Source organism: Dromaius novaehollandiae, chromosome 10 (assembly GCF_036370855.1).
Source record: "Dromaius novaehollandiae isolate bDroNov1 chromosome 10, bDroNov1.hap1, whole genome shotgun sequence".
In the NCBI taxonomy this organism is placed as follows: domain Eukaryota; kingdom Metazoa; phylum Chordata; class Aves; order Casuariiformes; family Dromaiidae; genus Dromaius; species Dromaius novaehollandiae.
The window spans coordinates 23,192,178-23,215,791 of record NC_088107.1 but is presented as its reverse complement, the minus strand read 5'-3'; the positions used below and the strand labels follow the sequence as shown (position 1 = coordinate 23,215,791).

The following is a 23,614-nucleotide window of genomic DNA, read 5'->3' as shown; positions in this document are numbered from 1 at the left end:
TGCTTATAAATAAATGCCAGAGGATGAAGAATTCTTCTCTCGATTGTGTTTTGGCACCAGTGGGTATTTCAGTTAATATAACACTTGTGCGCTGCTTTGTTACAGAGCTAACTTAACAGATTTTAAGGACATTTACAGCATTTATATGTGTATTGAAACTGAGCCCAAGGACTACATGGTTTAAGCGACCAAACTGGATTTAACTGTCCTTTTCTAGAGAAAGTAGCCTGAGTGTGAACAGAGTTAGGTTTTGCTTCAGATAGCAGAGTTCTTTGAGCTAAAAAACTTTGTACAAACAAAAGCGCGCATGCACCCACCCACCCACCCACACCCGTTTGCAAACCCTATGGAGTGAAAGGGCTGGAGCTGCTTCCTGGTGAACCATAGATGTTTGAAAGTTTGCCATGAGCACTCTCAGGGCAGATTAACCCTAGCTGCTGGTTGGATTTATAAGAAAATCTGCTTTATGCTGTCATGGGCAGCACTTTCAGGAGGAACTCTTAAAGTTCAGCAAGCTTCATATCCTTTCCCATATCATTTAATGCTGCCTGCAGGGTCTTGCCCTGCAGCTCCTGCAAATACGTGTCAGCACATACGTGCTTGCTCCTACACCGATGTATGTGGCAGGGATCTCTGCAAGTTGCTGGGTGAATGGCATTTGTGACTGCCGGTGCTGTAAAGCACTCTGGCTAAGCAGCCCGGGTGCACGGGATTCAGCAGGCACCAGTTGCTGCTGTGCTCCTCTGTGCTTGTTTCTCAAGATGGCTTGGTTTGAAAGAGGAGTTAGTCAAACTGTAGCAGGGAAACGAGATGGGTGTGTTGGTCAGGTGACAGTCACTGGAGAAATTGCTTCAGAATTTACTGGATAATAGTGACTGACAGAAAAAACTTCCTCTTTCTGGTCTCTGAGTGCAGACTAGCAGGCAGGAGGCTGGTTGTTAGGGGATCACTTTCCAAAGCATAAACTTAGAAATGAAGTCTTTGGCTGATTTTTATTTCTAGCTTGGCCAGTGCTCCAGTGTGAACAAGCATGTCCTTGTGCTTCACTACAATACTAGCCTATCTTCAGTCCTGTGAAGCTTACTGAATTAATAGGCTTGACTTCGAGACTGTTTGTCGTGTTCTGGGAAGACAAATGGCTGCAAACATGCCAGATCTGATCTTGGATGTGGAGTATCAAAAAATATTATCCAGAGAATTATTTTATGATTGATGTACTGTGCACTAATACTGACCCAAAAGCTTTGGCCCAGTTTTGTTGCATTTCGGCAGTATTCTTCAAGTATTTTGGGAGTAGGTTGCAGCTTAACTTAGTCTGATTTCAGGCCAATTTATTCTGGAAGCCAAGGTTCACAAAGATTGACTTGGAGGCGAAATTAAAAATAACCTCTTCTTGCTGCTGCATCTCTTTTTTGCTGTTGGTAGGCAGACAGTATCAGCAGGCTCAGAAAGGGATTAGACAAAATTTGTGATTATCAAGTCCACAAATGGATTTTAAAGGAATACCAGGGATGTGCTCTAACAGTCGCAATACAACACCTCTAGATGGTGGGAAAGTATGTAGGGAACATGGATGGCGGAAAGTGGGCAGGTTCACATGCTCTCCCTAAATACTGTCCCCAGATGCTACTGGTGAAGGTGGAGTGCTGGGTGAGATGGACTGCTGGTCTGGCCCATGTTAAGCTGCTTTGGCATGCTCAAAAGGCAATATTGAGGTGCAAAATATTAATGATGCTGGTGAAGTATATTCACCTTGAGTAGGGTAAATATTGCAGATCAGCTTGTTTGCATTCACCAGTGGAGTCTGCATACCAGAGAGTAAAAATTTAACTGCAGTATAGCACATGAGAGCTGGTGAGCAGGGGATTGCATGGAGGCAGGAATAAGCAGGTGGATAGGCAGATGGGAACTGCTAGCTGGCACGACTGCCAAAAAAATTGCATGCAGCTGTGAATTATCCACACAATTCTGTAAGCTAAATGGTAACACACTGCCCACATGCAAGCACTATTTGAATTTTTTCCATTTAAGATAAATGCTTTAAAGGTACTGGGCGTTTTGTTTTGTCTGTTTTGGTAGAAGAACCTGGATCAGATGGAGAAGTGCATATGTTCTCCAGTGAATTTTCCGAATGATTCCTGAACTTGTCATTTTTGTTTTAGCTTCTGTTGAGACTGGAGGCTAATAACCCGTAGGTATATGCCATTTCCAGCTAGATCTGATCTGGGAGTATTTGTGGTATGCATGATGGCTGTTGCTCGCAGAAGAGGAGAAAAAGTTGCTTCTATTTCTTCTTTCAAGGGCGGATTTTTCTTCTAAAAGTAATGTCCTTGGGGGAAAGCGTATCTTGAAAGTGTAAGGCTAGGATTGCCTGGAAGATATGTGATATGAAGACCATTGAAAGGTGAAAGCTACCACCGAGATCTAGCCACGTTCTATTCAGCCTCGGACAGCCGAGTAAATAATTGTAGAACAAGCCGGCGGACAAAAGAGCTGGCTCAGCTCGTGACACAGGGGCGGTGGGAATCCTGTCAGCACAAAACAAGGCGGTGTAGTTGCTTGTCGGGGAGTTGCACTCCCAAAAGAAGAGCTGGGGGGGGACACTCAGCTCGCGCTCTGCTTGTGCGGCTCCAGTCCTGTGTAAATCCATCACGGCCCCGACAGCCGAGGGCTCCCGCGGCCCTGCTGGAAAGGGCGCTGTGGGCTGCCTGTCTCGCTCTGAAGAAAAATGAGCTTTTAATTCCGCGGGTGAAAATGTTGCTTTTAGCAGATGGCTGAGTGTGGGTTCTCATCTAGTGAGTTCTCACAGAGCTTGACAATGTCTTTGGTTACCAGGCAGAGCAAAGGCAGGACCACAGCCAGGGTCTTTCTGGTGCTGCTTTCTCAGATTTTTCTACCTGAGGCTGGTGTTTGGTACTAGCACGAGTAATTTTGCAAAGCTGTTATTACAGCGCACACATTCATACCTGCATTCCTTTGTGGAATGCGAGAATAAAGCCAAGGTTTTCAGGCATCAGCTGATATTTAATGCTGCCTTAAACACAGCAAGGTAAGTCCACATAAAGCAAGTATCTGGTTTTCAGAGAGTGGTGCACAGTCTGTTTTTTAGGGTTGTCTCATGATAGATTCTCAGAAATCACTAGTGACTTCTAAAAATCCCGACCTAAACTTTTACAAAGGTCACGGTGTTTATTAAGGTAGGTCAACTTAAAATAATTACTTTGCTTTTGCTCTAGGGTCTAGGAATGAGTGGTTGAGATTCCATAATCTGAAGTATGTGCCTCAAGTGTTGTGCGTATTGAGGTATTGCTCGGGAGATGCTCATTAATCTAGAGGGGGTGAACATCCCAGGAACAAAAAAGCTGTTTCATACAATGCATTTTTTTGCTTTCTACTTATATGGGATATCCAGGGCCCAATTCAGTGGCTTCATTTTTAATTCCAAATGCAAGTCATTTACTGTTTGGGTTTTTTTTCCCCTTCTTGTTATGATATAATGAGAGAATTCTTCACTAACAGCTGCTGTTAAATATTTGGTTTCTTCCTCTTGTTTATTAAAAGCCGTTTTCTCTAAGAAGATATTTTAATTCTTAAATTGCTGTTTGCTGCTTCTCCTGACATTCATAGTTTAGGTTTGGTTAAATGAAGCCTTCATCCCTATGGCAGTCTGCTTCTGCTGTAGCAACTAGTTTGGAGTTCATAGTGGTTTGTAACTTAAAATGTGTTTTCAACGGTGGGAGCAGAGAAGGATCTTGGAAGCAAATGTGCATACCTGGTGACTGAAGATTTACGTGGTTTCCAGTGTCTACACACAAAATCAGAGGTTTGTGTGTGTGTGTAGCTGATGTGCCCAAAATGCAAGTGTGCCTGTGCGTATAAATCAGCACAGAATGCGTTTGTCCTTAGCCAACCTTCAGGTAGTCTGACATGTCCATTCAAAATGCTCTGGAGAAGCAGTACCCCTGGGTCTTGGGCCCCACTGGCTTCAGCACCTCTGGGTTGTTTGGTACCAGACTTAGTGTTTGTAGGCTGGTTTCACGGAGAGGTGAGCGTACGAGGCAGTGAAGTCCGAGGGGATGTGGATCTCTGTTTCCTCTCTTTTGCAAACAAGCCAAGAGTTAACTGGAGATAACGTCAGCCGAGTTTCACGCGAGCGGAGGGACTTCAAAGGTGTACAAAGTTAAGTCTCGCTCAAATTGGCAGGTAAATAGGAAAGAGCATTCCAACCCCTCATCGGTCCCTGCCCTGCTGGGATAAGGTAGCAGCCGATGCAACAGCTTAGATTAGATGTCAGAGAATTGCCCCAAATCTTCATCTCAAGGCAACTCCATAGGACTCATAAAGGCTACGTTATATTGCAGCGACCACGCTGTATCTGGAGTTGGATAGCTAAGGAGCAGATTCTTTGCTCATTTATATCCTGGGCAAGATGTGGCTTATTTTAGGTTTGGTTCAGGTGCTAAATTTATCTTTAGGAGTAGTTGCAGCTTGTCTGCTTCAGTGCCAATTTACAGATATTCTAGCTAACAGTGAAGACTGAAGGTGGAAAGAGCTTGAATGTGGTGTTCTTATATATTCTCACTTCAGGATAAATCTGAGAACCTCGCATGTGGCAGTGAGAATTTCTCCTCCCACAGCCGCACAGCACTGAGCAAATCTTCTTGTATTTTAGTTAATTCCTTTGAGTATTTGTGAATAGGAGTCATTCACGAAGAGTCCTGCGCTCGCTTAAGGATGTGTAGGTGGATTCTTGTTTTGCAAAGAGCTGTGTTAGTGCTTCAGTCACTAGGTTATGGGAGCACATAAAAGAAACTTTGTAAAAACAGGTAATTAATCTGCTAATTTCAGTCCATTCTTTCTTGCTTTTCTGTCCCCTCCCTGCCATTCCTGAAATCACTAAAATGCTTTCAAAACCCAACTTCGAAGCGGTAGATGTTGACTTGAGCTGTGTTAGCAGTAGGAGTGGGAAGGGTTTATTCCAGTTTCAGCAGAGTTTTACCATGCAGCGTGTTTGCAGTAATTATAACGTGGTTCTTCATGCTTGAGAACTCGCAGCTCAGGGCAGTAGTCCTGATCTTATCAGCTTTTTGTAGTACAACAGTTTTCTTTATAATAGCATCTGTTTCACTTCCTAAGGCTTATCTCTACCCACAAAAGGAATTTCGGAGGATTCTGTGATAATCCTGAAATTGCTGCCCCTGTACCTTTCCATCGCCTCGGTGCTTTCGGTTAACCCATGGGGCAGAGGAGGGGCTGGCTTTTCCCCCGCTGCAGTTAGTCTAGTGCCTTAGTGGCTATTTCAGCAGATTTCGGTCGGCCTGAAATCTTTATCAAAACTGCAGGCCTGCAGCAGAGAGGGGGGTGCAGAACAAGTTTGCATTTCAGGCCAGAACTCCTTCTCCTTTCTTCCACTTACTAAAACTTCAGCGGGTTCCCTCCAGTTTAGTGTTTCTCATTTGAGTACAGCTTTGTAGCCTGATTAAAACTGCTCCGGTTTTAGCTGAGTCCCTCTCAAACAGCTGTATGAGACTGGGGTAGGGGAGAGGGAAACGGTCCATAAAAGGGACTGCAGCTGTTTTTTCCAGTTTCTTAGCAATACCATGTTCGTACCTACTGTCGCCATGATCTGTGCGAACATAACGGGAGAAGAAGACACTGAGATGTTTCTTTGGTTACCTTAAAACTTCACCTTTGTTTAGATGTTTTGATCCTTTGGAAAACGAGTTATTTGCTCAAGTCTCAGGGAGTCACAGCCATTTGAGGTGGTAATGTTTGAGCCACAACTGTCCTACAGACATGAGTTTAGGCTCTTCATTGGTAAGGTTTTGTCCTGAAAAGAAAGAATTGGAAGAGGCAGGAAAGCGTGTCATTCCCTCTTCCATCTGCTTGAAAACTTTGGTTTTGACAAAAGGGTTAAACTCTAGCTTTTGAATGTGGGCTTGGAAACCAAAATTGCTCTGGACATCTGAGCTTTCCTTTAACAAGATATTCCAGGTGGTTAGGGAGTAATCCTAAAATAGCTCCAGATATAATTGCTTCTAAAGTCAGGCCTACGGCCGCTCGGGAGGGGCAGTCCCAGGGGCGCTTTGATGGTTTCCGAGGTGTGTCGGGAGCACCAGGGAGGCTCCCGGGCTCCGCTCGGCTCTGGAGGTGGCCTGCGAACACAGGAGTCCCTTACCAAACTCTCTGCCTTCCTACTAATGCTTCCTGTCGGAGCATCAAGCTGAGACTGTTTCTGCTGGTGGCTTTTTCTGCAAGAAACTTCAGCTAAATTTGGGCCGGTGGTAATGCAAAAGCTATGGAAATGGCTGTTTGTCTAACGCCAGTAAATTCCCTTGATACGCAGCGGTGGAGGGAGAGGCGGGTTTCTCCCCACAGAACGACCTGCCCCTCTGAGCAGTGTTTTTTCCTTCCTGCTACTATTGCCTGACTCATACAAAGGTTTTTTAATGACTTGGGAGGATATATTGATTTCTCAGGTTCCTGCTGTTCGCACAGAGGAGGGCTTCTCGGCGCAGGGTAACTTTGTTTTCCTAGGAGGAATGGAGAGGAAGTTTGATATCAAAGCTGCCTCTGAGCTCTCCGGCTCTGTAAAATGCCTTTTATTCTGCGTGGAGGACCTCTGCAAGGGCTTTACTCACTTAGCTCTTCCAGTTGTGCTTGAATCACCAGCAGTAGCGCGGGGATGACTCTTACGTGAGATCAGCTGAAATTTCGGGATTGTTCCGACTGTAGGTCTAGGGCTGTGTTGCAGGACTGTTCTAACAGCTGTCAATATTTGGTGTCTTTGGCTGTAGTCTTGGCACAGACCCAGGGGTTTTGGTGTGCAGAATAGTCAGGCTCTCACGATCAAAGCTGAGGCCTGGGAAAGTGTCTGTCAGTGCTCGCACTCTGCTCTCTGCGCAGAGAAGGCTTTATTCCCCGACTGCTGAGCTGACGTTTTATGGTAGCCTGAGACTTCGCTAACTCTGCTATCAAAACCAAAAAATCGCTCTCTGTCCTCCTGTCTCCGCTCCGCAGCGTGGGGCGGGGGCTCCGCAGCAAGAAGCGGGGCTGGTGCCGTGCGGTGCCGAGGCCTGAGGACATCCCCAGCCTGTGATGGTGCCGAGGCCTGAGGACATCCCCAGCCTGTGATGGTGCCGAGGCCTGAGGACATCCCCAGCCTGTGATAGACGGAGCACAGCCTGGCGCAGAACTGCCTTTAACCAGGGGGCTGCAGGGATTCACGGGGCAGCATCACAGACGTGCTTCCGAAGCAGGTGGAGTGGCCGCAGGTGTTATCCCTCCTCTGCCAGCGGTCACAGCCCACGCGGAGCCGCTGGAACGGGCAGCGTGAAGGCAGCTGAATTGTTTCTGAGCGCCCTCGCTGATGATTTACGCCAGGGCGCTGGGCTGGACGAGGTGTGGTCTCCTTATCAGTTTCCTCAAGGCTTTACTGCGGGGCCACCTTTCCAGCTACCGTGAGAGGGAATGTTAATGCTACCCGCCGTCTCTATCAGCTAAGATCACTTGTCGCCATGCCAGCTGCTGTCAATCTCTGCTGGCTCTTCGGACATAGAGGGAAGCACTGGGATGAAGGGGTCAGCTAGCTTTCGTCTCCTTTTCCCTAGTTAGATGTGGGGGAAGCGTTACTTCTGCGCTCTTGGACATCTCAAGATCTAGATATGGGAAGTAGTGCACATACCTTCTGCTTATTGTTCAGCATACCAAACTTTAACAATCCTCTGATTCATTTCTAATTGCAGTTCTTCGAAGGAAACAATAAAAATAACTTTTGAAGAGTCTTCAAGCCCGTGGACGGTTTTGTTCCCTGTATTTTTATCAAGTTCAAACCCACTGGCAATGGAGTATTGCTGCCTTGTTTAAACTCCCTTTTCTTCCCTGTCCACGTCCCCACATCTAGTGGAATAAAGCTGTTGGCGTGACCAAAGTTCCTTATGAATGCAAGTGCTTTGCTTCTTGCAGTACCCAATTTAGTTCTTAATGCCAGGAACAGTTTTGCCCCTTTAATTTACAACTAAGTCCAAACTTCACCCCCCCCCCCAAAAAAAAGACTCAGCCTTCTAAAAATCATGTTGCCTTAGATTATCAAGTTGAGGATGCAAAATAATTGTTGCCTTCTGAAGAGACTGGTTTGTGTATTTTATTCTGATTATTCACACACGTTGTTTGATCTGAGCTAACTGGCTTCCTATCAGCAAGGTTTTAGGAGCAGCTGGATGTTACCATAATTAGCAAAAAACTGTGTGTTTTAATCTCTGCCAGCAAAGGACACCCAGCCTGAATCCTCCTGTGAACAAAACCGGTCTTCAGATCTCTTCCTAGAGAGGACTGGGAATTGATCTGCTGTAATAAACAGCTGACATAACAGAAGTGGCAATAATCCCCCATTAAATATCTTTCAGTTGATGGGACTCACTGGATAATTGACTTTCCAGCAGGAATTACTGGCTCAAACTAAATCAGCAGGCATTAGGGCAGCTCACTGCTGTGTTTTTTAAAAGGGGAAATGTAGCTTTGGCCGGCCTTGACAAGAGCTATTCATCTTTGTAATTCAATGTATTTGTCAGAACCAGATGACTCCAAGATTTCGGTTATTGCACCACCTCTCTGATTAACATGCATTTTTATGCCAAAATCTCTTTTAGTCTTCAGTGCATTTCTGTTTGTACTCGGGACAGGACCGTCTAAGCCCCTTGCCAGGTGGAACTGGCCACTCTTTGCGTGCGTGGCCCTGGAGCGCTGGCTGTGCCCCAGCTCTGGGAACTTGGTGGTTTAAAGATGCCTGAGCAGTGTCCAGGATCCCTCCTGTTCTCAGTGCTGCCTGAGAGCCAGAGGCTGCTTCTACTGGCTTCCAGTCCTGGTGATCAGTTGAGGATGATGATTTACTAAGCAGAATAGACCTAACTGGTGCAGTCCTTTCAATGCCAAAGCAAAACAAATCCTAATCCAGCAAAGCTGAGCTTTACCTTTCTCTGTGGGAAATCCAGATTCAGTAGCTTCCAGGAGTTAGGGGTACTGGGTCGGCAAGCAGTGTTCCAGTTGCGTTATTTCCCTATTTCTCTTTGGCGTACTCTGGATTTGGTTTGTAGACGAGTAAGGGGAGGGCAGACGGGCATTTCCAAAAGTGAAGGGGAGCAGTTCTGTGTCAACTGGGTGACAGGAGGGAATGACAGCCGTGGGTGAGCAGGCATACATGGATAACGCCCGCCCCTATCACCAGCAGCTTTTAGGATGTGTACTTGGTAAAAAGGTGAACGTGGAGAGCAATGGTAGTCCCTCTTTGTTTAGGTGCTGAACCTCACTGCAGCAAAGCACCTGCTGCAGGGGTGTTAGCAGAAGGCAGAAGATGGCTGTTAAAGGTGCTGAGAATTTGCCATTAATGTTTCTTTTCCCTGATGTCAGACAACTTTTTTGTGTATACGTTTCTGTGGGAAATATCTTAGAGCAGAAAAACTTCCCCTACCTTCAGTATTCACCTGGAAGACCAAATGGCATTTTTCAGTTTGAGCTGAGTGTCAGAGATTCCAGGAGAGCACGTTGTAAATAACACACAAATGTCCCTCTTCTTTCTCGTGTTTTTGGTCTAAGCTAGTACCTGTCTTGCTTTGCACGTGTCTGTGCCCATAAATGCACATTTGCAGGCTTTCTGGAATTGTCCCCCAAGCCTTCCCCATGCAATCCTTCCGCCCGTTCATCTCTCTCTTTCTCTCCCCCTAGAATGGCAGTGTGACCTGGAGTGATGAAGGTGATGGATGCCGAGGAAGAGAAATTTCACGAGACTTTGCCAAGGTCAGCCTGGTCACTTGGGTTTTGGGGAAGGGGGGATGACTTTAGGGGTATTCCTTCACTGATCTGTGACTGAGGGCGGCTGCTGAGCCCTCGCTATTCTTCCGTAGTGAGAGAATGTGTGAGAAAGCTGCTCTGAAGGCATCTCGCAGCCCTCTGGCTATAAACCTGCAAAGTTGGGTTATTTTGTTGCTCGTGATTCCTGGAATGTGGCTTGCACTAAGACTTCATAACCACTATAATTATGACATTTAAAATTTTGGTCAATACTTTCCTTGGCTGGCAGAACAGGATTTCATTTCTTGAAACTGGTTAGCATTGTGGTAATAGATTTGAATGTGGCAGCAATGTGTCACATTAACCGGAGGAATTCATTTTAAACTAAGCTGGCCCTTTCTGAAAGGGTGTAGCTAATTGCTCTGCAAATACTGTGGTGCATTTTCTTCCCCAGAGCTCAGTGTGTAGAAAGTACAGAGCTACAGAGGAAACGAACCCAAGAAGCCCCTCTTCTTTGGGGCTAGATGAGTGCCAAGTAGCTAGCTGCATCTCTTGAGAGAGGCTGAAATACATTTATCCCAGTGATACATTTATGCCCTCTTCCTCTGTCTTGTTTTATAGCCTCCTGAATCTCGGTGAGAGACTGACTTCAGCCCTTTCAGCCAGTCACTTTATGGCTTCACAGGACTCTTGATAGGTGAAAATTAGATTTTCTGTTCAAGAGCTAGTTGTAAGAGATGGTATTCTCATGTCTGCCCCTTCTGAAATATCAGCAGATAATGCTAGCATACAGTATCTCTTTTTTGGAATAAACTTCCTATGAAACTGTTGAAAATGTTGGATTTTGGAAGCATTTTCACAAAATGGTTTCTGTAGCAAATTGGTTCCAGGGCGATTCTTCATATTTGTGTTGCTGCTTTCTGGCTTATTTTAGAGGACCCTTTCCCATTAGGCATTGGTTGACACAGAAAAGCTCTGTCCTTTCATCTCCTCCTTCAAGGGACTTGGAGTTTGTCACTTATGTGACATCCCTGAAAGAGGGAACAGTAGGGCTAGGAGAAGTTGAAGAGACATTTACCTCCCTGGTGCCTCAAAGTATGGACCACCGATCAGCCCTGAATCGTGCCCTGAATCGCTTGCATGCCTTTTGGTTGTTTCATCTTTCTTTTCTGACTTCTTTCAGCTTGTCTTCATAGTTTCCCTACCCTTTGCTCTCAAATAGTTTCAAACGCTGCTCTGCAGCAGGCTTGAGCCCCGTTTCCTTCAGAGTGCCAAACCATACTGTACCTGGACAAGTTCCTGAGAGGCAAAGCAAGACAAACCATAACAAGGGTCCTTAGACTATCGCTTCAGTCTTGCCCCCTGATGAGGTCAGAAGTCCATCTCATCTTCGTTTTGCTTCCTTACTGGCTGCCTTTCATCCCCCCAGTACAAACACCAGATGACTCTTGTTAGCATAAAGTAACAATATTAGTGTCTGAGCGTCTGTCTCGATGTGCATTGTACCTTCATTTTTATTTTTCCCCCCAGCTCTATGAACTGGATAGTGACCCTGAGCGGAAAGAGTTCCTGGATGATCTCTTCATCTTTATGCAGAAGAGGGGTGAGTGAGCTTTCGTATGAATTTGATACGGTAAAATTGGACCCTGGGATTCTGCCACAGTCTGAATTCTTCCTCCTGAGTTGGAAAGAATGAATCCAGCCCTTGAACTTGCAGACTAGGTGGGAGAGCAACAGTAAGACTTGAGATAATTGCCTTGGAAAATAAGGAGCTCAGTAAGGAAGAACTTTTACTTAATATCATAGATGCTGTTTCTCTGTGCTCGTTCCTACCCGCTGCAGAAGTTGTCCATGCGCTGCAGCCCCCAAGAAGCGTGGTTCCTCAAGGATTTGTGCCACAAGGCCGAGTGTCCCTGTGGGTTTTCTGGTCTCCCCTTCAGAACAAGCCGTTCAGGTGGTATGATCGCTCGCCTTCTCACATTCTATTTTAATAGCGTGTGGAAGCTGAGCGTGAATGCCCCTGCAGACGATCTGCGTAGAGTAAGAGCACACAATCTGGGGACTGGGAAAATAGGCACACAAATGTGTTTTCCTGTTGATTCACAGAATGTCAGCTTTGTGTTTAGTATAATTTTGTGTAACTGAGTGCAGGAGCACACAGTTTGAAGAAGTTCTCACATTCCTCTTTATGGTATCGACAACTTGTATTTCTTCTCATTACAGCGATGGTGATGTATGTGTGAAGTAGCTCAGCCAGAATATCACAAAAGCCTCTTTCTGTCCCATAGATAACAAAGTTTAGTTCCCTCCTTGCAAAGTATTTTTAATAAAAATGTACAAATATGTGGTATCATATAAAACATAAATATTCTGAAGCTGAAATCAGCTCTGTCTTATTTTTGCAGCTTTATTTTGAATTGTCTCAATGATTTAAAACCCTCTGTTGGTTGAACTGCCCAGTGGCTATCAGTATGTGTGTCAGTGGCATGTGTGCTGAGCAGATGTGGCACTTTCCGTGTAAAGGGACAGGGCCGAATCTCAGACTGTGAAAAGACTGTTTGCCGGGAGTTCCAAATACGGATTTTTGCCATTGGGAATTCCTATATGATAGTTTATTAGTACTGATCTCGGTGCACGCATCTGTGTAGGTGACTGGTCATCTGTCTTTGATCGTTTCTGGCAAATCTCTTGTGATGCTCTTTTTTCTTACCTCTCCCAACTTGCCAGGTCAATCAGACTCTTCCAGCAATGAGATTCTTCTGTCAAAAAGTACTAAATTGTACTATGGTCCTTTTCACTGTTTCCATAAAAATCTGCTGAGTTCTGAGGACAACTGTGAAAAGCAGATATATCAAGGGCCCTTTGCTCCCTCATGGCATAACATTCTCTGAGAGCATGCTGGACCCGACAGGACAGGTTGTGTGTGTTTGGAGGGGGGCCCTCTTAGTGTCACCTGCAAGATTGTGCCCTGGAAAATCTAATAAAGCCTAATCATGCAACATCTCAGTTGCTTCAATCTGATTGTTGGGTTGGAACTGGAATCTCACCTCCAGCTGATGTTTTGACCCCTCAGTGTTTTATCTCTGGATGTCTCCCCTTCTATGAATGACTACATGAGAAGTAGATGAAGGGCTATCCAAAACAGGAGATCCAGAGAGATGTTGCAGTCACTGCTGTTCATATTCCCATCCTTTCCTGGCATGGCTAGAGCTGAGAGCAGACCGTTGTAGATTTTCACTGTCCAGTAGTGTACGGTTCTGCTTCCAAGGCAGTTAAAAATTTGAACCAGGTTTCACTGATTTTTCTTTTATGGGCAGAGGCTTAACCAGGCTTAATTAGTTTACTTACAAATGTTAAATTGAGCTCACATGTTAACATGAGAGCTGGGATGACTGACATACAAAACAATAATCCTAAGGGTGTGATTGACAGCAATAGAAACCTCCGGGTACCCAGAGAGAAACCTGCTTAATGCTTCTGTTTCTCCTTCCTATTACCTTTTAATTATTTATAATTGACACATTTCCAGAGCAGAGACTGAGCTGGTCACCAGCTGCTTGCTGTAGGAGTTTAGCTATTAATCAGCTGGGCATTTCCAGGTGTATTTGTTTTCTGGAGACTCCCTTGTTTTCTGGAGAGTGGAAAACAAAATGCAGGAGACCCACCCCCGGTGGGAGATTGCAAGGCGCATGGCAGTTGAGGGCTTGTTTTATTTTTTGGCACCCCCCAAAAGAAATAGGTGGAAGGATTTTGTGGAATTGAGCTTCTTCAGGTTCATGTGAAAACTGAACAGCATAGATCGGACTGTGAGAGGCAACTCCGCTCTTCTGTCTATAATCTGAGCTGTTACGTCTTAGCAAAAAAATTAAATTTTTTGATTCAGTGCCTGGTTTTGCAGAAGCTGAACTTGTGCAGTTCTTTCTCTCTGCTCTCCTCACTCCTCCTGTGTACAGCAGGACTATTTTTCTCATGAGCAGGTGGACTTGCCCTTTTTTTTCTTTCCCCGGTATTCTGATATGTTTAAAAATCTGGAGATAAATACAGCAAAGTTATACTATTCAGACTTAAATTTCGCTCCCCCCCCACACACACACTTTATGTTCCAGGCAGGCATCCTAAAACAAACAAGGCTGAACAGCTGCCTTGTTCTGTGAAAGAGTCCCCCAAGATGGATAAAACCGAGGCCTCATTGCACCTGAGAGCCAAGTGCTGTATTTCTTAGCTTGTACGTGTGAAGAGCTGGTTAATTTGCACCTCGCGTCTGAAGGGAATGGAAAGCAGCTCTGCTAATAAACGTTGCTGGTGTAAAGACAGGGATTTTTGCCATCGTCCAGTACAGTCCAGAAAAGTGCTCGCCCTTGTCTGGTGCTGGTGGAGCACACAGTGAGATTGCTAACTGACACTGAACCTAAAAACCTAATGCGAAAGATAAATGACAGATTTCACAGGAGCTACCGAATAGTTTGAGGGATGAAAAGGTTTGGCTGTTGGTACTGCTGTTTGGAATGTACCTAGAAATGTGAACCCATGAAACGGGCTTAATGCGGATCAAATGTGCAGGTCTCATCTGCCTCGGAGCACAGCAGGTTGTCGCTGAATGACCACAGCTGCAAGTGATAAAATGGCCCTTCAGTGGCAATAATGATGGAAGAGGGAGATGAGAGGAAAGCTGTAACTCTTCCTTTGTTGGATGTTTTATTCCCTGTATGTGTTTAGGTGAATGGGTCCCACCATGGCTGTGATTGAAGGGGCAGATGGGGAGAGGAGGGGAGACCGGCCGATAAGAGCAGTCAGGGTGCAGGACTAACTTCGAACCAACCCAACAACAGCACCAACATGCTGATGCAGCTCCAGATATGAAGTTGCTGTGTTGCCTCTTCCACTTTCCCCTTTCTCAGCCCTTCTGCAGTCTCAAATCAAAGGTTGGCTGTCTTCAAACTGAGCGGGGATGACCAACTTCAGCAGTGGGTTCCCTCCTTCTCTACGGCTGTTTGGTGTCCTATGAAAAACTGAGTCTTAGTGTCTCGAGGTTTGGCTTCTCAGAAGCTGTGTTAGTCTCCTGCTGCGGGAGGAGCCACTCTTCAGATGATGGGCAAGTTTGTGGTTCAGGGTGTTTTTAATGGCACAAACTTAAGGCTCCGCTGCTAGTGCACTGTTGTGGTGGGCTACGCTGCTCAGGGCAGAGCTGCGTCACCGGCACGGAGGCTGGACTTGGTCTGCCGGACACTGGGACTGCTGCAGGCAGGAGCAGTACTGTGCCTCCCAGCGCGCTCGTGGCTTTGAGCACTGAGGTATGAGCTGGTGCCCCGGTGCCACTGCTGTCACACCGCAGATACTGTGCAAATCTGTGCAATTGTCAAGTGCCAGCAGACAAATTTCCACCAGCTACGTACAGGTGTGCCTCAGTCCCTCTGCATTTCTCCCATATCGGAAGTGAAATGGGAAAGAGCGTTTTCAAGAGCCAAGGCTAGAGTGTTAATACGCTGTATGCCTTATAACAGCTCAGGGTAATCTTGCGTTCACCCAATTTTTATGCTAAAGTGTCGGAAACAATTTTGCTATAGAAATGTTTGGGGTGTAAAATGTTTTGCAAATCTGTGCATTTTCACGGTAAGGTTAGTAAGATGAAACTTTTTCTTTGGGCTTTGATGCACTGGCACATTAAATATTTTGCAGGGAGATTCTGAAGTCTTTTTTTCTTATACCAGAGCCCTCCAAGAGAAGTGTTTGTGCTTTGTACTGTAGAGGGTTTGATAGCTTGTATGCCGAACAGCCCAAAGGACGGGCTTGTTTTCTTTGGACCAAACTCGGTATTGGAGATGGTGATATTTTCCACTTCTTTTCAGGCCTTTTTTACCCTGTGAATGTATCCCAAGGCTAAATTTCAGCTCCATCTGTTTTTTTGTGTGTGATAACAAAGGTATAGGTATGATGAGTAGCAGAAAAATGTAGGCATTGGCCCTGAAGGATGTACGAGAAAGCGCAGCTAGACTGCTCTTTGCCTCTAGATAGTGACGGTGTGTTAGTGGCCTGACTCTTCTTCACTGCGGCTAAGGCAGCCGCCAGTAACGGAGCTGACCGTATTCCCCCAGTGCTGGTCAGGAGAGCGCTGGACTGGTGAGATGATTTCATGCTCTGCAGCGGTCAGCAGTGTTCATGCAAGAAATCCCTCTTGAGAAAAGATCTGGTGAGGAGGAGATCTAACTGCATGCTATGGTGTGTTAGGAAGGGCTCCCTTTCAAGCAAAGCAGTTTTGTTCATTTTAAGCACTGCCTTTGGGAAGACCTCATAAAATGTCCCCAAATGTACAGCTCTACTGATTTTGTTCAAGGTTTCTGCGTGACCCTGGTTTTCCCAGATGGCTTGACCATTCTGTTTTTTTATGTGTATATATACATAGGAGGGGCTTTGTACGTCTGACCGTGTGGTTTTAATGTTTTCCTGCTGTTGTATGCTCTGTCTGCACATTTAAGATATGGAAATACAACAAATCCAGAGTATTGACAAAAGCATTTACCGGTGGATTCTTTTATCTATAGGCAAAGTGGTGTTTATGAAATGTTTGTCCAGGGAATACTCTTCATTCTTCCACTGCTTCAATTTCTCAGGTTTCTTCTTTTGATTCTCTGGAGCTATTTTTGAATCTGAATTAAGCAAGGTAGCTCTCTTAATGAGACATCAATAGACATAAATTCTCAGCATCCTTTGTTCGCTCTACCTGCTTAACACTGAGCAACAGCAAATGTTTCCCTAAATAGCAGAAGACATCGTGCAATGGAAAATTCTCACTCTGTGCAGGGCACCAAACCCAGTTTCAGCATTTCGTGTGTGAAAGATTCCTCAGCAGAGGACTGTTTTGGATGGTCCAAAATAACCACGCAAAATTTTCTTCCAAATTAGACCTTTGGATCTGTACATAGCTAAACCTCTGACTTTTGTGCCTCGTTTAAGGAATCGGTGAAATATTTTAGGGCACTTTTGTATTTTTAGTAAGAGTGACTTTTCCTTATGCTTTAGGGGGAGCTGGTGTTGTGGTTTAATTTCTGCTGTATTCTTTTTTGTAAATGGTTTGAGCCTTTCAGAGTAGGAGACAGAGAATGCATTACCCTGTGTACTTTAAGACTTTTAAATGATGCTAGAATAAAAACACAGAGGTGCAAAGTACAGTGCTTGTAGTTGGGTCTGCAAACGACCTGAATTCAGCTCCTCAGAGCATAGTCGCAGTGATAGCCCTGTGCCTGGTGTGGGGGTCTCCGTAGCACCCAGAGGACCTTTGCAGGGAATGTCTTGCTCATTGAACTTAGCTGCCAGGTGACTAGAAGCCTTCACCTGGTATGTGGGTTGATATTTTGAGGGTAGGGGGTTAACTTAGCCAAATTTGGGATAACTTACACAGAAGCAGTAAAAGGCAGGTCCTTCTCTTAAGAAGCAAATTTCCTCCTCTTCTTCATTTTATATTTCAAAATGTTGATTCCAAACATGGAGACACTCAAAAAGACAGGCTTTTTGTCTGATTTGGGAAAAGCCTGAAAATGTCCCTTTGGAAAGACCTAAAAAAAAATCCTTTCTGGGAAAGTTTCTAGTGCAGCTAATTCTCAGCTCAAACAATAAATATGCCTTGGTTTGAAGCAGCTGAAAAACGGGCTCTTAGAGAGAATATTGCTTTAGTTCAACAGAAAAAATCACATTACAAGCTCCAATTGTAGTTGATGGGAAAACAGCACTACGAATTTACTTGATTCTGGGCTACAGAAGATTTGTTTTAAATTTAGCCAGCATGAAGAATGTTTGAGCAGCTCGAATGTTTTGCTATGAGCTGAGTTGGCATTGGAAAGGACACAAAAGAAAATAATTTGGGTTTGTTTGGCTCTTGTCAGTTTGCATGAATCTTTATGTAGCTTGTTGGTATGATGCCCGCATACTTGAAGATCTCTGAATCCCCAGCTCTCCTCCCTGGGGATACAGAACTGAGTGATCAAGTCAGAGGTTTTTTCCTCCCACCCCTTGAAGATTGAGATGTTAAGTTGTAACATGTTTCTCCAGCATCTGGAAGACTGGATATTTGTTTCAAATCCTGTTCTTCCAAAGCTCTTCCTCGTATCAGTACTTCCTCTGTGCTATGGATGGTCTCGGTCTCCCCCCTAAATTTGACAGCATGTTTTACAAATGATTAATGAACTGCTGTTCTCGAGCAACAGAGACAGCTCAACACTGTGAAGAGATGACCCCGTAGATATCCAGATGGATGGAAGAGGTGGAATTGTTTGGCATGGAGGACTCCAATTTTTGCTGACTTTGTGCAGCCTGCCCAAACTACCTCTCTCTTCCCCAGCTGGCCCTGATTCTCTGTGTTTCCTCCTGTATTTGTACCTCATCTTTGGCTAGAGAAGGAGAGTTCGTCTGTTCACTTCAAAGGTCGTGTGCGTGGAAATCCCACCACCAGCTACATGGCCATTCAACATCTGGTGAAGAAATCTGTAATAGCGAATATATTGGACCCAGCTGTGTCAGTAGCCGCTAAGCAGTTGTTGTTGGAGCTTGGTGTAAGACAGCGAATCTCCATGGGATCTCGGTTTCTGGCATGGAGAGGCACCGCGGGCGGGAAGGTTAATGCGGCTGGAGCCTCGGCTGCTCTCGCCGGGCGCTGGTCACGGCGAGAGCCTCCGCGTGGGTGCCGTGAGGCTGCTCCGGTTCGGCAGCTGAAATCTGATAAGGGGCTGCTGTCAGGCTCACTTACTGAGGGGGAAGCAGAAACTGATGGCGTTTCGAGGGGTGCAGATAAGAAGGGGGCCTCCTGTCAAATAGAGCATGATTAATGATGCTCTCTCCTGGCTCCCGCTTTGAGAGGAGAGTCTAATGGTCTGCAGGCTTGCCGATGAGGTGGTGACATTCCCATTGGGAGGTGAGAATGCCCGCTGTGGAAGTGCCGGGAATACAGGGAGCGATTAGATCAGCCGTGGCACGGGCCCAGAGGAAGTGGGGAGAGGTCGTTTCCCTTCTGTCTGCCATTGCTTTCTATCGTAACGCTGAACGAGTCCTCAGGACGGATTCAAAATGAAATGACAAAAACTGGGGTGCCTGAATAGCCAACTTTGCATGAAACCAGCCAGGGTTTGTCCTCGGAGAGGAATTTTAGCAAAGTGGGAGCAGAGACAGTTAGGATTCAGGCTGTTTTGCTTATATCCTATATTGCTGATTATCTGGTGAACTGAATTTTACCTCTGTTCAGACCGGGAGTGTGGGCAGATAATTCATGCCAAGCAATTACTCCCATATTCTCCCTTCAAAGAAACATAAAGATCTCTTCAAGATTTGATTCAAAATTACTTTTTTTTAATATATATTTTTTTAAACCACCGTGGACTTTCCACGGTCTCCTAGGGAAAGCCTGCTGCTTTTGACTGTCTAGTGTTGTCTTCTCCTTTCCTCTGGAGAAGTCTGCTGGAGATTGGAAGCTGGGAACTGCAGCCTTTCCTTATCTGTACAGGTTGTTCCTAAAAATGTCCCTCGGTGCCTCTTCACCTCTACCTCCAAGGTGTGGGGGTATTTATTACACTCTGAATGCTCCTCTGAAAAATAAATGTTTGGGAGTTTCACCACCTTAATTCCTTACCTAGAAGTGGACATTTCTGAAGCTAAACTTGATAGGAAAAAAAAAAAAAAAAACGGAAGTGATTGAGGAAGGTAGTGCTCCAGGCTGGACATGATTAACTGCTCTTTGTCTCTTGTACGCAGGACAAGTCACGGCTCACACTGCTTCACGCTGGGGAACTCCCTGCAGTGGGCATGGCTCAGCGTGAGGGGAGAGAGAGGCTCTTGGCAGGGGATCTCCGTCATGGAGGACTCAAAACCAGGCAAAACCCTATAAAATGAGAGGCGACTCATTTTCTATGATTCTGTGAAGAGCAGTCTTAGCAGCGGTTTTCTTTGTTTAACACCAGTCTACCGGGGGAGTAATTTCCAAGTTTGGCTAAGATAGGATGAAGAGCAGGGAGAAACAAAACCCACTGTGGGCTGAGTGCTCAGGTAGGTGAGGAAGACTTCAGCCCGAAGCGTAGGTCCCTTTCGACAGATGGGAAGGCTCCCCAGCAGTGAGCAGCGGCTATCGTCAAAAGGAGCAGAGCCCAGATGTCCCAACTGCTCAGCCAGTGCCTGTTTCTCAGGCATCGTTTCATTGGCAACAGATGTAAAAATAGTCATTCGAAGATTATCTGGGTTTTACATCTTCCTCAGTCTCTTCTTAAAAAGCTCTTGAAGGGTGAAAATCATACAGTTGCTCCATCTGCCTCTCCAGTGTAGGGGGCATAGGGGACATCCAAGCCTATCCATGTAAGTCCTCTAGACTTCCCTTACGTCTCCTTGCAACAGAAGAGGCTTTTGAAAGGGGTGAAACAGCTTGGCAGAAGGGGCTGCTTATTTCTCTTGAAGAACAGATATGTTTATAGCTACAGTCAGACTCCCTCCAGGGAAACTCTTTATCCCAGAAGTCTGAACTGTACTTACAGCTGTCTTTCCCTTTAGAAAGCTGCCAACCCATCAGCTACAGGGTGACTTCTCCTCCTCCTCCTCCTTCCAGCGTCGTAGCAGGGCTTTTTGTCCTCTTCATAGCCCTTCTAGTTAGCAAAGGGGGAGGTAGGTGGTTCTCTGGAGTCAGCAGCCTCTTACCCCGGGTCTCTGCTCTCCCACCCTCGGGTCTGCAGGAGGGGGAGCCTGGCTGCTGCTCCGTTTGCCGGGTTGTTGGCACAGCAGAAAGGGCCGGCGGGTATCCCTGTCCCAGGGCTTGCCTTCCCGAGCCCTCCTGTGCGTGTCAGCTCTTCAGCAACCCTTCTCCGCTGGAGACGGGCTCCTTGCCCCTTTTGTTTGTGTCTGACTCCTTCAAGGAGAGGTGGCCTAGGCTTGCACGGCTGGGGCTCTGCTAAGAGGAATAAAACTCATTTGTTTACCAAGAAAACGAAGAGGAGAGGAGCCAGTTGTCTTCCTCGCCCTCTCCACCGCGGTGGGCAAGGCTTCCAGCTCTAAGTGTGGTACATTCAGCATTTTTTCTGTGCGCTGGCGGAATAGGGAGAGGCAAGCTTGAAAGTACAGTAAAATGAGTTTGCCATCAAAAGGCAACAAGTCTTATGCTGTGCCCCCGGCTGCTGACCTTTCCCTCTGGAATTCTCCCCTCTGACCTGCGGATCATTAATCCTGATGCTGCCAGATGACAGTAATCCATCATGGCCCCTGACAAGCCTTGCAGTCGCCTGTGAAAGGATCCGCTCTGCTCCAGCATCCAGTCGTCCCCTGATACTCGTTTTTCAGCCTTTCCTGTTCAGGAGCTGGGGTTTTCCAATAAAGACTTTATCGCTTTGCTTTTCCTCTGAGAGGGGCTGGGGGAGGAGGGGGCTGCAAGAGCCGCCTTTCCCCACTTCCCAGCTCTCTTTCTCCGTGAGCTCCTTGAAACGGGCTGAGCTCTGGCTGACTTGATGACGAGTCCAGATAATCTGCCAGGTCCAAAACCCCAGCCCCTGTCCCATTCCGCGGCTCGTCCCACTTCAGGGAATATTGCTTGGAGCGGCCTTCTCTTATGCAAAAGTATAAGAGTATAAGAGGAAAACGACCCCATCTCCCTATATAAATGGTGGAATGACAAAATTAGTTTTGTCCCTGCTGTAAAATTTCTCAGCTTGCTTAAATTTTACAGGGGGTGGGGGGAGAGAGAGCTTCTAGCTTAGCTTATAGAGTTACTAATTAAATTCCAGGGCACTTCAGTGTGGAGGTCTTGTTTAAAAGAAAACTTCAGGAAGGGAAGGTGTCGAAAGGGTGGTAACATGAGGCCTGGAGGTCAGATCTGATTGCTGTTTCGGCTCCAGCTATGAACAGGCTCCCTGCAAATGCACTTTAAGCCTTTATTTCCCTCTAACGTAGATAGTATTCGTCTTTATCAGAGCAGTGTTTGGATAAGTTTCCTTGTGTATGTTTGTGGATCCTGAGATGGGAGAGTCTAGAGAAGGGTAAAACTCTGGGATAAGTGCAGTATTTTGAAAAGCAGCTGTTTTGTTAGGTTCCCATATTAGCGGCTTGTTTGCCGGAGGAGCCTCGCGTGTGACCCATTGCTTTCACTCTCCAGCTACCCCATCTGCTCACGGCCCAAGGAGAGCTGGATCAGAGTCCCGGCTGGACAAGTTAATGCCATTCTCTAAATTGGATTGGGAAAAAGTGGGTGGCTTGGGGTCGCACAGGATTGCTGCAGGAGCAGAGGGAGAAGGCCTAGGCACTGCCCTGGCCATACGAAAGCTTTGCTCAGCACTATGGAAGCGCTAATACTTTTCTCGGCGATTTACCTTGTTGGAAGCCTCTGGCTTCTGTTGCTGCTGGGGCAGAAATGAACTGCCAACGAAGGGTTTTTTGGAGAGGGGGGAGGATGAGGGTAGGAAGAGCTATCCCTAACTCTTTGCTGGAGTATCCAAGATAAATGCTTCCCGGCTGGTGCGTTGGGAGCGGGCTGGGCGTGACTGCCTGGTTCCTGCGGCTCAGCTGATGAATGATAACTTAAGGCTGGTAACATGATCGCTTGCAGCCCGCCGCCTGGGCCTGAAGTGACACTGTTACTGTGCTCGTAATCTTTGTTATAACCGCCTGCGCCGAGGCAAAATGGGGGGCGAGGAAAAACCGAGCCGAAGGGAGGATGGCGTTTATCCGGGCTGCCCTTTGGAAAGGGCCGGTCCCCGGCTTGGGCCGGCCGGCTGCAACGAGAGGAGCCAGAAAGCGGTCGGACAATTTGGAAATGTTTCTCTCTCTGCTGCTGGGGGGAACTGCAGCATGGGAAATGCAGGAAGGGGATCTGATGCGGTTTATGAACGATAGCTTGGAAATTACTGCTTTGTGGCTTTTCTGCTGTGGACAGGGAGGGGACTGTTTAGACAGAAGGCGAGTAAAAGAAGATATGGTAGATATAAAGCAGCAGAGAGCCCAGACCAAGCCTGATTAGATTGCTGTTTACGTTTTCTTATAGTTAAGCGTTAGTAACTTAGTGAAATCGAAGGCAGCCCTTTAAAACTGTAGAAGTTTACTTTTTTATCCAGCCTCTCATTAACCTGTGGGAATTGGTGCCATGGGCTAATGCATAATAGACTTCAAAAAAAAAATTACACAGTTACGTGTGTAATGAGAACATCTGCAGAGCTGAGCTGAACTCCTTTTCACTAAACAGAATAAAACCCATTTATAAGGGCCATAAACTGCTCTGCTTCAGGGCATTAACCGAATCACTCGCTGATGAGCGGGGGCAGAAGTCTCCCCTGTGGGCTGAGTAGTCCATAATTGTCCATTACGGCGTTGCGTAGGCTTTCCTGTAAAGCCTGGTGCTGACCATTGTCGTCGACAGGATACTGACCTCAGATGGACTGCTCTTTGATCCAGGACAGTATTTCCTATGCAGAATAAAAGCTTTGCTACATCAGCGTTTTTTTCCTCTTCCTTTCCTTGCCTAAATCTCATTAGTTTGACCTTTTAAAACCCCCCACGCTTTATCACTTTAAGGTGCTGCTAAAAGTGCACTCTCAGGTTAAAAATCAGATTTTCATACCTGTGTTGACCCACAGGATGACCACACTGAACAGGAAGGGCACAGCTGTCTCCCAGCATCTGCCCTGTGCAAGCAAGGGCAGAGCAGTCCCCTGTTTTGTGCTGCCGTGCACCCAGGGGGAAGCGTTTGGATGCCTGGGTGCCTCTCGCAGCAGCACATCGCTGGTGAGGATGCCTGGCATTGCGGCAGGCTTGTGAAGCTGCCTGGTCCAGCGGCATGATCCAGTTCTCTCTAGCTGGGCTAGAGCAAGTTTGCACCTCC

At 46.3% G+C, this 23,614-nt stretch overlaps 1 protein-coding gene across 3 annotated transcripts in view; it reads left to right on the top strand.

The window, feature by feature from the left end:
• ARID3B (AT-rich interaction domain 3B) overlaps positions 1-23,614 on the top strand; it is a 42,626-nt gene that overhangs the window by 4,802 nt on the left and 14,210 nt on the right. For all 3 annotated transcript variants that reach the window (XM_064517614.1, XM_064517615.1, XM_026115296.2), the window contains 2 exons: positions 9,721-9,792; positions 11,317-11,389. In XM_064517614.1, the coding sequence (XP_064373684.1) occupies positions 9,721-9,792; positions 11,317-11,389 (145 nt within the window). The remainder of the gene's footprint in view (positions 1-9,720; positions 9,793-11,316; positions 11,390-23,614) is intronic.